Below are 18,945 nucleotides of genomic sequence, written 5' to 3'. Positions count from 1 at the left end.
AACACAACGCCTATATAGAGCTCCTGAAGGATGACGAGATGAACACAGCAGAAAATTGGCTCGAAGAGCTACAAAACCTCTACACGGACGCGAGAAATATAAAATTTGAATACATAGAAAATGAAACAAGAGCGCGTGCAGAAAAAGAACGCGACGAATCCGCAAGCAAAGAAAAGGAATGCATTCTCAACAGAAGGAACACTGCGCGCGCAGTCTTTGATGCCTTATATGGTAATGCTTCCCATACGATGGAAAACGAAAAGGTTACAACGACGCACATGAAAAACTTGCAAAGTCAGCTTGAAGAGGCTTTTGTCGACTGTAAACAAAAACACGAAAAGTTAATCAAGCTCATTGATAAAGACTCCGCAGAACGAGAATTGCGGTGGATTTTTGACGTTCAACAGCGCTACAGTGAAATTTCAGAATTAATGGAAACCCGCGTCGATGAAAATGAAAGCAAAACCTTCATCAAATCCAATGACGGAGCAACCCTTAAGCTTACCACTGATGCCATGAAACCTAACAATATTCACCTAGAGAAGATCAAAATGCCGAGATTTGATGGCGAGTTAAGAGATTACCCCCAATTCAAACGAGACTTCGAGAAACAAGTTATGCCCAATTTGAATATTAATACCGCACCTTATACGCTAAGATCCTGCTTAGGAATGGAACCCCTTGCTCATGTAAAAAGCGTAGACGACGACATCCAAGCAATGTGGGAGCGACTAGACTCCAAATACGGCGATCCTGCAAAAGTCGCTGATGCCATCATCAATTCCATTCAGAATGTTAAATGTATTAAGGAAGGTGAGCACAAAAAGTTCATTCAATTCGTCAATGTCATTGAAGAAGGCTATCGCGATCTATGCAACCTAAAATTGGAGAAAGAGATAACTACAAGTAGCTCGATCAGCATCATTGAGAAACGATTACCCCCTGACGTAATGAAAGAATGGGCGAGATTAGTCAGCAGCGACACGAGCACCATTGATAAAACTGATAAGTTTCCAAGTCTATTGAGATTTCTCCTGAACCTGAAGAGAGCTCTTGAATACCAGAACGCAGAGTTACGCCTGAGCAGTGAAAAAATTAAGGGTTCCGTGAATCATACTGACAGGAAAGATGACAATCCAGTTGAACAACAACGAAATAACAAACAAAACAGGCAATGCCTAATTCACGAAAATGGTAACCACTGGACAAGCGAGTGTCGAGTATACCTCTCCAAACCGATTGAGGAAAAGGAGAAGATTGTCAAGGAGAAGGGTGCTTGCTGGTCGTGTTTGAGACGCGGACATCGCTCGCAACAATGTCGAAGCAAACGAATCTGCAATGTCAATAATTGCAAAAGAACACATCACAGTACACTGCATCAAGAGAAGAAAGAAGAGCCCTCGCCCAAACAAGAAGAAACGCCACCTTCAGTTTCTGGCACGGCAAGTGTATGCGACAGCACTGACGTTGACACCTGTTTACTTCAGGTACAGAAAATACGAAGTCCAAAAGGTTGGGTTAATGTCTTGTGGGATAATGGAGCATCCCTTTCCTTTATTACAAATGCAAAAGCAGAGGCAGAGAAACTGAGAGGAACCAAAGTTCAGCTATCTCTGGTTAAGGTTGGAGGAGAGAATGAAGCCCTGATTTCATACAAGTACAAACTTCCTCTATTTGACCTAAAAGGCAATCGGATTTACTTTGACGTGTACGGGATAGACAAAATCACTTCAGATATCCAGAACGTTAAGATGGACGGGATTGCAAAACACTTCAATAACATACCAAAAGAAGATCTTGTTCGACCCACTGGTACCGTCGATGTTTTAATAGGCTATGAATACGCCAACTATCATCCTCAGAAGGAGAAGAACGTCGACCACCTCCTACTCCTAAAGAACCGTTTCGGTAGATGCCTTGGCGGGACACATTCTTCAATCAAGAATATGAATGAAGAGCAACCTCTTAGAAACATCAGAGCTCATCATGTACGAGCAGTAAGAATCGAAGATTTCTACAACATCGAGAATCTCGGGATCAATTGCAATCCGCGCTGTGGAGGCTGCAAATGTGGCAAATGTTCAGTCGGAAGTAAAAACTACAGCATCAAAGAGGAGAAGGAATTAGCACTAATCGACAAGAATTTGAAATACGACGAAGAAAATAAGATATGGATTGCCGGATATCCATGGATCAGAGACCCTTATGAACTTCCTGACAACAAGCGCGTAGCATTCAGCATGCTCATGTCAACTGAAAGGCGACTCATGAAAAATAAAGCTCACGCTGACGTCTATCAAAAGCAAATAGAAGATATGATTGCTAGAGGTGTAGCAAGAAAACTCTCCCAGGATGAGTTACAAAGCTATAAAGGACCAATCCACTACATTTCTCACCACGAAGTCCTGAAACCTGACTCAAAATCGACCCCCGTGAGAATCGTCTTCAACAGTAGTGCGAATTATATGGGACACGTCCTAAATGAGTATTGGGCCAAGGGTCCAGACTTACTGAACGAATTACTAGGAATCCTGATACGATTCAGAGAAAATGAAATTGCCATCATCGGAGACGTAAAGAAGATGTATCATACTGTCAGAACTCAGGAAATTGATCACCATACTCATCGCTTCCTATGGCGTGACTTCAATACAAGTCAACATCCCAATACATACATCATACAAAGGGTTTCCTTTGGAGATCGCCCCTCTGGGACCATAGCGACACTGGCATTACGCAAGACAGCAGAGCGACTCAAACAACAATACCCTGAGGCAGCAAACGTAATAATCAATAACACCTACATGGATGACCTTATTGAAAGTGTTCCTACGCTGAAAGACGCCAAAAAACTTGCCTCAGACATGGAGAAAGTTCTGATCACAGGAGGATTTCAGATTAAAGAGTGGATGTATTCCTATAACGCAAGCCATGTTCAATCAATCCTACCAGTTACACCCAACACAGCGACGGAAAAGGTCCTTGGTGTCGAATGGAATACTAACCAGGATGAACTTTGCTTCAAGGTCAAGCTAAATTTACAAGGCAAAATGAAGAAGAAGAATCCCAAGCCCATCGCTTGTGACGCTTTGACAAAAAGGAAGATCCTGTCACAAGTGAACAGCATATACGATCCACTCGGACTAGCAGGACCAGTTACTGTCAAAGCTAAGATCCTCATGAGACAACTATGGATAAGTGACCTCACCCTCGACTGGGATGATCCTATACCATCAGATCACACGAAAGACTGGATGATTTTCTTCGATGATCTGCCAGGAATGAATGAAGTGAAAATAAGAAGATGCATGAAAGCTCCTAATACCGTAGGAAATCCTATCCTCATCATTTTCTCTGACGGGTCGACAAACGCGTATGGCGCATGCGCATATGCTAGATGGAAACTGACAACAGGAGAATTTGATAGTCATCTCATCATATCTAAAAACCGCTTAACACCTGTAAAGAAAATATCCGTCGATCGTATCGAACTTTGCAGAGCTGTACTAAGCAGCAGATTGAAAACAACTATAACATCCCACTGTAGATACAAGTTTGAAAGAATCATCTATATTGTAGACTCGCAGATTATCCACGCCATGATCCAGAAGAAGAACTATGGTTACAACACATTCGCAGCCGTTCGGGTGGGAGAAATCCAAGAAAACACAGATCCCGAAAACTGGTATTGGACAGAGAGCAAAAATAACATCGCCGACTGGCTTACCCGCGGAAAGAAGTCAAATGAAATTGGCATGTACACTTTGTGGCAAAAAGGACCGGATTTCCTAAAGCTGCCTGAATCTGCATGGCCAATCACACGTACTTATACACAACGGCATGCAAACGTAATCACACATACCAAACCAGATGAAGCTGTAAACGATTCACTCGCAAAACGAATAAACATTGATAGGTTCTCAACCTACAATAAGCTTATCCATACGACCGCTCGAATTCTAGCAATGTATAATAAGACACACAAGATGACATTTAAAAATGCCTCAAGACCGCTCACTCCAGATGATATCTCGAAAGCAGAAACATTTTGGATTCATGAAGCTCAAAAATCAATGCAACGTGACATAGATAAAGGGAAATACAAACGACTTTGTCCAAGGAGACGTGATGATGGCATATACGTCGTAGGTGGCCGCGGTGAGAGATGGATCGAGATGAGTTATAACAAAACCGAGGTAATACTTCTGCCATATCAACATCGCCTCTCACGCCTCTATGCTGAGCATATTCACAGAAGAGGCCATCTCGGGTTCCTCGCGACGGCCAGCAAGGTGAGATCAAGATTTTGGATCACGAAGTTGTTGAAACTAACCAAATCCATCAAATACAACTGCATTATCTGTAGAAAGCTTGAAAGAAAACCAGAAGAACAAATTATGGGAAAACTCCCAATAGAGAGGCTGAAACCCGCACCCCCGTGGAATTCCACTGCGATTGATTATTTCGGACCCTTCAAGATTAAAGACGAAGTCAAGAAAAGAACATTTGGAAAGGGATATGGAGTACTGTTCAACTGCATGGGAACCAGAGCTGTCCATATCGACATAGCTCCTGATTACAGTACTGACAAATTCCTAATGGTACTAAGAAGATTTGTATCGATCAGAGGATACCCTTCCAAATTGTATTCTGACAATGGCAGCCAATTAGTAGCAGCAAGAGCCGAGCTAAAGAAAGTCATCAACGACTTAGATAAGAAACAGCTATTAGAGTTCGGAGTAATGGAAGGATTTGAATGGAAGTTCTCATCAGCAGATGCCCCCTGGCAAAACGGTGTATCGGAAGCACTTATTAAATCCGTGAAAAAAGCAATCACATTAGCTATTGGTGAAAGCATTCTAACCTTCTCCGAGTTACAAACCATTTGTTACGAAGCGGCAAATCTTGTAAATGAACGACCAATCGGCCGACATCCTACATCAACAGATGATACCTATCTTTGTCCCAATGACCTCCTCCTTGGTAGAGCAACATCAAGAGTACCAAGTGGACCTTTCAAAGAGCCGTCCAACATCAAACAGCGCTTTGAACTTGTACAACAACTAACTGACTCATTTTGGCGGAAATGGACTCGAGACTACTTTCCAAGCTTATTAGTCCAACAAAAATGGCACACAGCCCAGAGAAACCTTGAAATTGATGACATTGTTCTTATCCAAGATTCTAACGCGAAAAGAGGACAATGGAAACTTGGGAAAATATCAAAAGTTTACAAAGGGGAAGACGGGAAGGTCAGACGAGCCCTCGTCGAATATAAAAATCCCAAGCCTGGCGAAAAAGTGACCGAATACAAAGGGAAAGGCTTTACAACTATCGAACGACCAGTTAACAAGCTGATAACTATCCTACCTGCATCAGAACACAAATGAACTATCTCAAAACATTTTGGCAATAATAACTCTGAACTATTATGTGTAATTCTGAAATGATTTTTACCGAAAACTTTAAACAGTCTGTAATTGCCGGCGGGGAGTGTATTGCGCAAAATTCTAATTTCTTTGCGCATTATAATTTGATGACGTAACAGATATAATTGTTAAGATTTTCTATCGCTAGACAGTGTTATGGACACCTAGAACCAATGGGTAAATATTTACCTTGATTTCTTTTGATATTGAAAACTTGATATTGAAACTTTTAAAATGATGCTATTAGGATCTGTTTTTTCAAATATTTTAGCATGTAGTTAGGAGGTCCACATCAGCAAAGGCTGCCCTTTGCATGACCTTATTCAAATAAATTATGTATTATGTATGTTTTCAAACACCCAAAACTACAGTTTGCTCCATTGCATAGAATATGTAGTAAAATAGATGGAAACTCTTGATTCCTAAATCATCACAAACATCGATCATGTCTTCCAATTCCCCCATCTTTTTTGCAGGAAGAGTGTTACCCAGTACCATGCGTTTGTTTTTACTTGTCCCAGTCCCCAAGATTAAATGAACGAGGGCAAACATTGAACAAATATGAGCTGATTGAATTGAATGAATGTATGTTGTTCCAACTGAATAAAATGTAGTGGAATAAATTGACTAGATATCAGTGACCAAACTAAAAAATATTGAAAACGAGAATTGAACAAATACTGAGGGATTGAATTGAATAAGTAGCAGTGTTCAGATTGAATGACTTTTAGTAGATTAAATTGAATGATTGCAAATTGAATTGAATGAAAATTGAGGATTAAGTTGAATAGAAGTAAGCAAATAGCAAAAAAAGGTATTAAATTGAATTACTTTATAAATATTGAATATTGGTACATTTGGCTTGGCATAAAAGATTTCCCAAAGGAACTAGCCACAAACAATCCCAATGTCAAGGGCTTAAGGTGAGGAGAAGCCCCTTTTTTGCCCAAAAAACTACATGGTTGCTATGGCTTGGAAAGATAAAAAGCAGTCCATTTCATCAACACCCAAAGTAATCCAATTGGAAACGAGACAGTGAACTGTAAAGAATGTGACGGAACAATAATTCAAAGGTGAAGTGAAAAGCCACAGGAGTATGGGAGGAGCTGATCTGCACAATCGGCTTCACGGTTATTAAGCCACTGGTAACATGTTTAGAAAGTGGTGGTGCTACCTACTCTGGTTTTGTTTGGATGTGAGAATTATGAACTCTTTCATTTTGGAGAAAAAAGCAATTAACCATTTTTCCAGAACACAGCTGGCATTTTGCATCAAACTCGCCCAAAATCTTATTGGTGAATTCAGCCACCAAAGGAGAACAGCTAGTTTGGGACAATCCAAGGCTGGGCACTGGTCCATTGCTCTCAGTAAAGGGGGATGCAAACATTGTCTCAACCTAAGAAGACAACATTTTGCAGAATGGACTGCCAGCACTGCAACAAATGCATTTGTTTGGAGTACTTTCCAATCCACATCAGTGACCAATCATGAGTGCACAAGATTCAATCTAGTAGACCAAGAGATTTTTCATAGGTTTCTTTCATGTTTAGGACTTCAGACATTGCTTGACTTTCTGTATATTTTGTCAAGAAAACCGAGCCTATTGAGCCTACTAAGCAATGAACAATGAAGAGACAATAGAGCAAACATTTTTAGATAAGTATTGTTGAATGACTGACATTAACATAACGCGGTAAGAATTTTTACAGTCACACAGGAGTTGAACGCGAACACTGTGTCTAAAAGAATCTCGCAGTTTAGAGCCTTTTTTAGGAATAGAATTGAGCCTTACTGTAACAGAAAGAATCAAGCCAATTAAAATTATTGCATGGTCCTTCAAGCCAGATTTGACACAAAAGAAGAAATCATGCCAAGGGCATCATGTCTACACCCAGAAACTTACGGGCAAGGCAAAAGAGATTATCAAGGAGTTCAACCCTTCTCAAGAGAACAAGTTGAAACATTTGAAGATATCCCTTAAAGATTGACTGGAAACGATTTGTGCTTTAGATGCCAAAATCTTGGATGCACTTAAAGGCAAGAAAGGAATTGAAGAAGAAATTGAAGAGGCCAGAGATTTTAGCAAACAAGTGCTGGAGAACGTAGTTGAAATAGAGTGTTGTCTCAGAAAGATAAAGAAGAAAGTGGAAGTGGTTCAGCATTGCCAAAACCCAACAGCAACAAATGCAACCAGCGTAAACAAATACGCGAAACTTACTTGACTCACACTGAAGAGTTTCCTTGGTGATCCAGGCCAGTGGTTAACATTTTGGGATAGCTTTTGGGGCGCTGTTCACGAGAACTCAGAATTGCACAAAATCAACAAATTCAACTATTTAAGAGTCTTCTAGGTGGGTCCACAGTCACAACAATCACTGGTCTACCTCTAATGAGCGAAATCTACACCATGGCAATTGAGCTCCTGACAAAGTGATTCGGAAACAAACAAGTAATCATCAGTAGCCATTTGGACAGCCTTCTAAAGCTGATGCCTTTAGGAAACACACCTGATGTTCCAAAGCTATGAGGAACCTACGACAAGATAGAAGCCCAAGTAAGAGGCCTATAAGAATTAGATGTGCTTAAAGAAATCTACAGAAGTCTTTTGGTGCCTGTGCTTATGACCAAAGTTCCCAAAGATATCCGCCTTTTAGTGGGCCGTAAAAGTGAAGATAGCAAATGGAACCTCTCCTAAATGTTGCAACTTCTACAAAACGAAGTGGAAAATGGAGAAAGATGCAAAGGAGTAAATGCTCTTGCCCAAAAAGAGAAAACATACAGTCCAGAAGATTGAAGGAATAATTGGAAACTGGAACCGCCTACGCATATCAGGACCATAAAGTTGACTGAAGCAATTGACTGCAAACAGTCCAGCAATGCAACAAAACTATTCAGAGGAACTGCTCTCAGCCTAAAGTTTATCAGAGATTTAAAGGCAGCAAGAACCCGGAGAAGAGAGCCGCAAAACGCAAAACCAACCCTGACGGTAGAAGAGATCAGTGAAGCAAGGAGCCAATGGATTCGTAAACTACAGGAGCCTATGAAGCACGAAAAGAATTTTGAGAATCTAAAGCAACAACTTGGTTTGTTCAGGAAAGAAGGTAACATTCTGAAGTGCAAAGGCAGACTGGGGAATGCTCCACTGGACATCACAGCGAGTTACCCTATTCAGTCACCTAGACGACATCATGTGACAAGACAGATCATGGAAGCCATTTGAAGAAAACGCTTCATCAGTGTGCTATCTGCAAGAAACTAGAACAATTGCCTTACAAGGCCCCCAGACTGGGTCACCCGGCTGAATGAACAATCCATTGATCGTTTTCAACATCAATGGATAATGGACGATGATCTAACTTACTCCAGTAATACAGGTATGAACTGGCTGATATACCAGGAGGGACAGGGAATGTTTTGTTTGTTGTGCAGAAGACATAGCACATCAGAAAACCAAAACAACAGCAAGTATAACCTCGAGCCAGCAATTAGATTTAAATGGAAAGCGGTCGAAGATCATGCCAATTCACAACAACATGCAGCAGCCATTACAGCAAAACTTCTCAGGAGAGTGTCAACTTTTGAAGAAGAAGTGAGAAAAATTGAAGATGCTAAAGATGAAGTTTACTACAAAACGTTGCTTACTATGAAATGGATTGCCAAAGAGGAAATCTCCAACAAGAGCAAGTAAGTCTTGAAGATATCAAGTATTTCAAACACTGTTCAGCTGGTTCAATCAGAGAGATTTTTCTTCTCATTGGTAACATTTTGAAAGCACAGTTGGTACATGATATATCAAAAGCCAAATGCTTTGACTTCTGACAGATGAAGTTTTTGATGTGTCTAACAAAGAGCAGCTTGTCACATTTGTTCAATTCGTCCATCCTGAAACTGGCAAAGCAAATACTGCTTTCCTAGCAGCAAGCAATCTGTTGGGGAATTTAAGCTCAGCTGATGCTGAAGCACTAACAAACGCTATTGTTGCACAACTAGAGGATGCTGGGATTGATAAAAAGAAGCTTTCAAGTTTTCCTCAGATGGAGCTTCAGTTATGACAAGGAAAAGAAATGGTGTTGGCGCAAGATTGCAAGCCGAAAACAAGGCTTTAATAAAAATACACTGCATTTGTCATCACTTGGCTTTGGCCTGTGGTGATGCCAATGACAGGATTTCCTACATCAAGGAAGTAGAGAAAATTCTCCTTTAGTTGTGGTCTTTCTTTACAGCAAACATGCAGTTTAAAATTCCTTGGCACAGCATACTTACTGCAAGTGCTTCCAATTCTTAGTCACTTAAGCAAAACTTTTCAAGAAGGAGAAATTTGTCTGGCATCCATTGCTCCAGTGATTGAGTACACAGTTGATCGTCTCAATGATGTTGGTCATCAGCGTAAACACTTGGCAAGATTGAAGGACGATTTGTCAGAGAATGGTAGACTTCAAAGATGTGACCTACCAAGCATGACACCCTACATGGAGGAGCAGCTTAACAGTTTAACAACTAAATATGTAGATGCCTTAAAAGAGGACATTCAGAATCGATTTGATGGAAACCTAAAGGTCCTCACCACCTTCAAGGTCTTTGACCCAACTGCTGTTCCCAAGAGAAGCAAAGCTGGCTATAAGCAGTATGGTGTGGCAGATGTTGGATTGCTAAGAGACTTCTTCTATCAAGATCAGGAGGATAAGGATTCAAAGAAAGATGAGCTCTTATGTGAGTGGGCAAAGTTCACGTACAATCTTTTAGGTCTATATAGCCAGCTCTCTCCAGAGATAGCATGACCAAATATAGCCAAGACACCTTGCAAATGTAAAACACCAACCGAGTGGTTACTGGAGCATATGCTCAACATGCAGTTGACTTATCAGCATCTTTGCCCTTGCCTTTTAGAACTGGCAGAGGTATGTCTGTCACTGCCAGTTAGCAATGCCTGGCCTGAGTGAGGGGCATCTTGTATTGAAAGGCTAAAAACCTGTCTCCACTCAACCCTGAAAAATGACATGCTGGAAGCTTTGATGCATGTTGCAATCAATGGCCCTGATGTAAGTCAAAGCCAGTCCTTGATTCATGAGGTGGCTAAGTAGTGGCTCGCCAAACCCCCACGACACTTGGCCAAAATTTCCGCCAGAGATAAACTGCCAGTGCAGCTTACAACTACTGCAGATGCCTCTGTACAAGTGGACACAGAGAGACTGGACGTGATGAGAGCGTGGGAGGTGGCTGCTGCTTTAGTGAAGAACATTGACAATATCATAGACCAAGAAGTTGAGCAGGCAGTAGCCTATTTAAAGCTTCCACCCATAGATGCCACTTCTGAAGCAGAGGAAAGAAGCAAGTCTCGAAGACAGCGATGATGAATAGATTGTTTTAAAAACTCCTGCAGTTCATACATAATCTACTGAGAGCTTTTGAAGCTTAGTGCTAACTAATTTGTCTTCAAGAGATTTAGCTGTTCAACATAATATTGGACGCAGCTCCTTAAACCCTTCTTTCAAAAACTTTGGTTCTTTATTGGGGACAATTTCACCCGTTTGTTCTTATGGCAAGTTAGTGTTGAGTGATGTTGCATTAAAAAAGAATTTATCTTCTCACCTGCAGTTTGTTTTTCTGTTTGATGCTTTTTCTCTTGAAGAACAACATGCCAAAAACATACAGTGGAAATGTTCAATTTTGTTATATCAGAATCACTAGATGTTATGTATGTTATAAAGTACAAAATATTTTGCTCATATTTCATTTATAAAGCCCATTCTGGATGAAGCAGTGCTGAGTTCAACGGCATTGTACAGTAACTTGGCAAGCTAAACAGTTTTTTAGCAGATATTTGTCTCCAGGGTTGCACTTCTCAGTAATTCTGATAATGACAGGACCCGCTGCTACTAATAATAAAAATGTATATTCTGTTTAAATGACTATAACTAATAGTGTTTTATTGCCTAATTTACATCGGCATTTGAGGGGAAAACACCTGTTGGAAAACGCTGGAAATGCCATTTCCGAGTGCCTGAATTTCAAAATTTTATGGGGGAGCATGCCCCCATACCCCCTAGAGGCTCACACCTTCGGTGCTTGTTTCCCCAGCTGCCTACATCTTTTCCTCAGCCTGCTACTTCAAAACTTACTGAAAGCACTGCAAAGGCTAACTTTAAAAAGTAGCAAATAAATAAGACATCCCTCATGTTGAACACTTCAAGGTGATTATTGTAGTTTTGGGGATCATTGTACTGATGAGAGAAATTTTAGTCGTTAGAGACACTACTGATCTAAACAGCAGAAATGAGAAGTTCCAGGATCACTAGATATGAATGTCATTGGACAGATCCGAAGACAGTCACAAGGTACTTGAGACAGAGTGCTCCACAAGACACAACAGAAGAAGAAGAAGTAGAATTCTCCATAATCTCTTTGGACAAAGCTGTGGTTACCCTGTAGACAAATCTATCCAAAACAGAACTGCCAAAGACAGGCAAATGCCTTGTAGAGCTCACAGACATAAAATGTATCCCTGAAGAGAAAGAGAAGTTATAGCATATACTCTCATTCAGGATACTGGTAATCTTAACGACAAAGATTCCAACCCTTGAGGATATTACGGTCAGGCAGCCCTTCAGAAAAGTTCCTCCAATGCAATATCAATAAACCTTACTATACATTGGCCAACCTTGAATCAAACCCCCAGAAAACAAACTAATATAGATGTCAACTCAGCAGTTGTCTCGTTACCACTACCTGGATAATGTAATTGTTCAAGCTAGATTGCAGGAATCCCCTAACAATGTGTCAGCATTTCCAAGTACCTCTGTTCCCATCTTAACCACGACTAAACTGGTTTTCAACTATGTTGTTTCTCTTTTAGTTTCATATCCAGGACATGGAATCCTATTCAAAAGAAGAACCTTGAAATAAGATTGGATAATCATTTGTGCCCAGCCTTTATTTTCGGTTCTGCAATCTTGCTTGTTTTCTACTTGTCAGTGGCATCAAGAGATGCAGATAATACCTTAGAAATGCCTACAGAGTGGCTGTATCGCCTGTTTTGTCTTGAGTGTTTGTGCTTTAGAGTACACACACCACCCTAGAAATTAAGATTTACCAGTTGTACTCAAGTACAAATCCTACACATAAAAAATACTTATCAAGATCATCTTTCCAATAAAGCTCTTGAGAGATCTTAAAAACACTGTGCACCATTGTCTTTTTAGCAGAGAGGTTAGGTTGAGCACTTCCTACTAAAAAAAAAGCTCAAGCTGCTACAACATGGTAACCTAGCTCCCTAATACATAAGCCAGTTTTTATTATTAATGTACTGTAGTAGACTTAGTTTTCTTTAACGCTTATTCTTACTTTCCTTTTTTTTTTAAATGACTTTTTTCGCAATGGATAAAGCTTTGCACCTATATTTCTCTTTTATAATTAACCTTTGTTCATTGTCATTTTTCTTGAAATTGGTTAGTGCTACACAACAAGTGTAGATTGAATTGATAGATTTTCGTCAACTTAGTTATTATATGTTGCAAAAGCAAGAGATGCTTATTTTTGTGATTTAATTTGTACTTTGAGGTGCCAAATTTGTGCAAAGGTGAATAGGCAAAACCAAAGGTAAAACTTAGGTTTTTAACACATTAACAAACTTTGGGGAGAGCAGAAAATGTTTTTTCATGCACTCACAGACACTTGAAAAATTGGTAAATGGATATCGTGCAATGATAATACTCAAACAATAGTTTTATCACACAAGTATTATATATATTGTTTTTGCTTCAATCAAGATTATAATGCCAGTTACAAAGCTGAGAGCAAACTAAGGAAAAGTCCAATTGTAGAAACCAGTCAGAATGAACTGTGCACAGTCCAATTAAAACAGAATCTAAACAGGTTCCATACTACAAGAAAGAAGTGGCTGGATTGAAGCAGAGAAGATCATATCTTGGGGAAAATAACCAAAGACGACTCAACCACATGATATAATGCATCCATTATGCATCCCTTAGGAAGATGTATAATCAAACAGCAGGATGCTAGGGATATATTTTTGACCAATGTTTTCCAGGCAGCAGAATTTACCGTTATAACTGAAAACCACTTTTTCCATCATTCAAAGAGCCTTAGTTAAGTATGACCTTTATATACCACTGGAACTCATTTCCAGAATGAAAACTATTCCCTCACCCACAAATTCGAGGCAAAAAGTTACCAAGATAGTTGTATCTAACATTTTAACTTGTGAGTCAAGAAAATGTTTATCTATAACTACTGTAAATTTCAAATAACTCCTTGTAGTTGGAAATAAATTGCTTGATTGGCAACCATTGCCATTAGCTTTTGATAGCAATGACGATCTTCATAACTTTATAAGGGTAATTCTATTAATATTACTAATACAATAATGCATTGTCATGGTCTCCACACCTCAAGAAATGGACAGGGAAAAGTTTCCTCAAAATCACAGAGTAGGAAAAATGGAACAACAAAGGTGTTATGGTTGAGACTTAAGATTACTGAATGAACTGAGGCGTTTTTATCAGAAGTTTATAATTTTTACTGTTGACAAAATGGGATTCAAACTTGAAAGCATTTTGTGCAAACAATGTGAACTTCTTTGACAACTCCCAACAGATGAGCTTCAAATTTCAATTATGATTTTTTAGTCTAAAATTCAATACATTCATCATGTGCTGAAGGTGCTGTTAAGGCACTGAGTATACCTTTCATGGGTGGTGGCAATTTGGCTATCAGTTAGACAATCGTGAGGCAAATAAATAAAGCCAAAAATTACCTAAAGTCACCAGAAAGTCAAAGAAAAATATGACTGTATGTGGGCTGACTAGATGAACTTGAAGGTTACAAACACAGCATTCAAAACTACCCATAGGAAGAAATACAACACCTTTTAGTACTTGAAAAGTCATAGGAACTCCTCAAGCTAATTGGAAACCACGCAAGAGGCCAATCTATACTCCATAGGGCTTGAAATCTTCATGCATCAAAAAGAGGTGGAAATGTTCCCTTTGTTCAAACTGGAGTCAGCCATAGGATGATGCCTGATGCCTGTAACCCTGGAATTTCCAATGCCAGAGGATAACATCATGGTGCCTAATCACCATTTATTTTAATTTAAGCTGTTATGAACCTACAGAGGTTCTCTCAGGAACCTAAAACAAGGCTAATCTTAGACTATAAAGAGTGGACAGAAATGCACTGCAATCTGAGTTTGCATCTGTACCATGGCAGATTTGCAGTATCTTTGATGACATTGATGATACTACCTAGGCTTGGAAAATGTATAAAGGCCCAGAAGCAAACTGGAGAAACATCTGCTGGGAGTTAAGTTGATGATCCAGACTCCTTAATTAAACCCCTTGGACACTACATTCCACCAGCAAGGAATTGTTAGTAGTCCCTAGGAATAATCTGGAGTCCTATGGAAAGTGCACTTTTTCAGTCACTGCCTCCTCACTCTGGAACAATTTACTAGACCAAATGAGAAGTGAGTAATCTTATGAGTAGAGTTAAGACCCTTTTATTTGGCTGTTCCTTTTAGCTTCTGATCATCTCAGATTTGTTCCTATGTTAACATATATTAAACTTACAATGTAATTTTCATGTTTTTAATACTTTGTTTAGCAATTTTGGTTAATTGATGGAAATAGCGATCATCATCATTATTATTATTATTATTATTATTGCTATTATTATTATCATCATCATTAGTATTATTATTATGCAACACCTGGTACATCAAGAAGGTCATCTTGGTTGGCTTAGAGGAAAAAAAGAAACTACTGTACTAAATTGTTAAGATCAGCTGAAATTTCTTACTGGAGTAACAAACCCACTAATGCTAAATCCAGTAAAGAATTTTGGTGACTGGTCAAATCCTTCCAAGGTAACAACAAGTGCTCTACCATCGGCCCTGTGAAATCCCCATCTAATTCACTTCTAACCAATAATCTTTCAAAGGCAAATGAATTCAACTCCTATTTTGTCAATATATGTTCAACTCTGGTCAATAGTGACAACTCGTCAGCACTGGATCTTTCCACTCAACCAGTAAACCACATTCACAGAATTACCCCTACTCTACAGTCATTTCCTGTCAATAAAGAGCTCCTATCCTACTGTTTCAAGAATTACATCAAAGTGGGAAAAGCCTGTGGCCTTGATAAAACCACTGGCAAAGAACTGCAAACGTTGGGTGGTCTTCATTCATAACTTTCTTAATTTTGCCAAAAAGAGCTTTGATGATTGCATGTTTCCATCACAATGGAAGACAGCACAGGTTCACTATATTCATAAAAGGGAAGTACTTGAGACTGTGGAAATTACTGTCCTATTTCACTTCTGAGTATACCAGGTAAGTTACAGGAAAGTATTGCATGCTTTCATCTAGACTCTTTTCTGAACCATCATAACCTAATTACTGACTCCCAATGGGGTTTCAGAAAGGGAAGATCCTCTGAGCTGCTGCTTTGCAGAATGACAGAGTAATGGAGACTTCCTTTAGATGAAAGGAAATCAATTGGCATTACTTTTACAGACTTCCAAAAAGCCTTTGAACGTGTGTCTCATCAAATTTTACCTCAAAAACTCCAAGCTTCCGATTTATGTGGCGACTCATTTGATTGGACTGTTAATTACCTAAATAATTGACAACAGTTTGTATCTGTCAATGGTACTAATTCTGAGAAAATAAGACTAACCTCTAACCCCCAAGATTCCTTGTTGGGCCCAAGACCTTTAAGTATCTTTACATATGACCTGCCCTTGACCCTCGACTCAAAGTTAAAACTGTTTGCCAACGACTCCACTGCCTATATTATTGGAAATTCCACTGCCTCCATTTCAATCCAAATTCAAGAACTCTTGCATCGACTACTTACCTGGTCTAAACTCAACTCTATGTTCATCCATCCAGTCAAGCCTGAAGTAATGTTCATCTCAAAAATACCATTTATTGGTCCAAACAGACTCATCTCTATAGATCATAAGCCCATCATTCGTGTCTCCCGTTCATCTTGCTTAGGAGTCAAACTTCAAAATGGTTACTTCAAACTTCAATGCAAAGATTTCAAAGCTTAAACAGATGAAGACCTTCAAACACTCTACTCCAGAATCTATTTACTTCAAAGGTATTTTTCCAAGTGTGACTTATTGTATATCCCAGTGGGGATCTTTCAACTTGCTGGCTGACCTCAAGGACTTGCACATCCATGCTGCCAGACTGATTAACAACATAAACATATCTACCCCAAAATATGAAGGACTCAGCATGGCAAAATGGACATCTCTTCATTTTATGTACAAGAGAAGACTTGCTTGTATTGCATGCCAGGCTTTCAACAACTTAGCTCCTGATGACATTAATAATTTATTTACAAAGCACAGAACTCCATATAATTTAAGAGATAATGTATGATTGGAACTTGTCTCTCAAAATCCAAAGCCTTACATGATTCCTTCACTCATCATTCTAGTATTGTTTGGAATTGTTTACCTTGCCAGTTAAAGTCCAAGCCTAGTTACTCTTCATTCAAGGCTAACATTAAGAAATTCTCATAGTGCATTGACCAAATTACTTTTGGCACAACCTCACTGCAACCAATAAAAAAGTGATGAGTTTATATATTATTAATGTTTAGTTTATTGTCATTTTGATTAGTCTTCCTTTCACCTTTCATTTGCATTGTCTAAATTACATAATTTAACCCTTTCACCACCGGTGGCCTCTTTAGAGGCCACTGACAAAAAGGTACTGCAACACTCGTGGCCCCTTTAGCGGCCAAATAAATTTACATACATTACCGCTCTGTAACCAGGCTTTTTTTAGCAATTGGGGGGCCCAGATATTGCCATTTTCCTAGGGAGGGTTTGAGTAATACAATCGTGTTTTTATCACCACGCGGTTTCATACAAAGTTTTCGAGATATTTTGTTTTGAAAGTTCAACGAGATAAAAATTCGAACTTCGCCATTTTTAAATGTCTTCGGGTGACGAGAGCGACAATTCTGGATCAGATTTATCATCTTCAAGCGAATATTCTTTCCAAGATGACAATGTCCTTGAAGAGCTGTTCGATAGCGATGAAGAGGAAGAGGATTTCGCTGGTTTTAATTTCGATTTGCCCGAAAACATGAAGTGGGAGAACCAGCGCTTCGATGTAGACATGCAACCGTTCACGTTAACACCTGGTCCGACAATAAACTTACCTGATACTGGTAAGGCTTTTGACTTTTTCTCGTTGTTTTTCACCGAGGAAATCACCGGTAAAATTGTGGAATTTACAAACAAGAATGCTCAGAAGAAAGAAGTACCAAATTGGCAACCTGTCACATCCGAAGAGTTAAAGGCATTTATTGCAATGTTGATCATTTCGAATGACATTATTGTTGTCCCACGCGACGAACGCTACTTCCTGTCATCTGCAGAAGCAAGGCTATTTCACATTCCAGGAGTGAAAAACATTTTGCGATCTCGAAAACGTTTCTTCCAGTTAAAATCGTACATATTCTTCTGCGACCCAGACCACGAACAAACAGAAGAAGAAAAGCAAGACCCCTTATATAAAGTGAGAGGTATTTATCATGATATTGTTCAGAAATTCAAGGAAATTTTTAACTGCTCCCGTGAAATCTCCATTGATGAAGCTATGGTTCCTTTCAAAGGGAGGTTAGCCATAAAGGTGAGAATGCCAGATAAGCCAATCAAATTTGGAGTGAAATTCTTTCAACTCTGTGATTCCAAGACTGGCTATTGCAAGAATTTCTCTATCTATGCTGGGAAGGACGACAGAGAGGCTGGTAACATCGGAAAGACCGGTAAGATTGTCATGGATTTGGTTGCAGATTTGCACAATACAAACCATCACCTTTATGTTGACAATTTTTACACCAGCCCAATTCTTTTCCTTTTGTTGAGGACAAGGGGAATTATTGCTGCTGGGACAGCAAGACCTCGCAAGGGCTACCCGCATGAACAATTGAAAAGAGCTGTTCTCAGGAAACGAGGAGAAGTGGCATAGCTTACTGCAAAGGAACAAGGAATGACAGCTTTGAGGTGGAAAGACAAAAAAGATGTCTATTTTCTAACTACAATACATTCCCCACCAGTGGTACCAGATTGGGTCGAAGATGACAACTCTGGGGCTGAATCAGAAGAAGTCAGAAATGAAAGTGACGTGGTGTGTAGAAGGGTCAAGCAACGAGGACGCTGGGTTACCAAGAAGATTTACAGGCCAGGAATTGTCAAGTCCTACAATAACTTTATGGGAGGAGTCGATCTCTCAGACCAAATGACAGCAGTCAATAAGTCAAAGAAACAGAAGAGGTGGTACCTTCGCATTTTCCTGAAGATGGTCCTTCTAAGCATTTACAATGCTTACATTCTTGAGGGGTTCAAGCGCCCAGAAACTCCAAGAGGAAGGAAAAGGGATCTATTGTCTTTCAAGGAAGACCTTTGTGTGCAGTTGGTTGGCAACTTCCCACAGCAACACAAATCAACTGCCTCTAACAAAAGAAAGAGG

General features: G+C 39.6%; 2 protein-coding genes across 5 annotated transcripts in view; one reads left to right on the top strand and one right to left on the bottom strand.

The window, feature by feature from the left end:
* LOC113669353 (uncharacterized) overlaps nucleotides 1-18,945 on the bottom strand; it is a 34,504-nt gene that overhangs the window by 2,916 nt on the left and 12,643 nt on the right. The window lies entirely within an intron of this gene.
* Nucleotides 7,073-12,903, top strand: LOC149050407 (uncharacterized). Its single transcript, XM_089197762.1, has one exon. It carries the CDS (start codon nucleotides 9,887-9,889, stop codon nucleotides 10,205-10,207), a length of 321 nt encoding a protein of 106 aa, XP_089053888.1. The 5' UTR covers nucleotides 7,073-9,886; the 3' UTR covers nucleotides 10,208-12,903.

Source organism: Pocillopora damicornis, chromosome 2 (genome assembly GCF_964200805.1).
Source record: "Pocillopora damicornis chromosome 2, jaPocDami1.2, whole genome shotgun sequence".
Lineage (NCBI taxonomy): Eukaryota > Metazoa > Cnidaria > Anthozoa > Scleractinia > Pocilloporidae > Pocillopora > Pocillopora damicornis.
The sequence above is the reverse complement of the archived record's forward strand: the minus strand, read 5'-3'. Positions and strand labels throughout refer to the sequence as shown.

Excerpts from the sequence above, each read along its gene's own strand:
- LOC149050407 (XM_089197762.1), top strand. The coding sequence starts at position 9,887 with ATGACACCCTACATGGAGGAGCAGCTTAACAGTTTAACAACTAAATAT.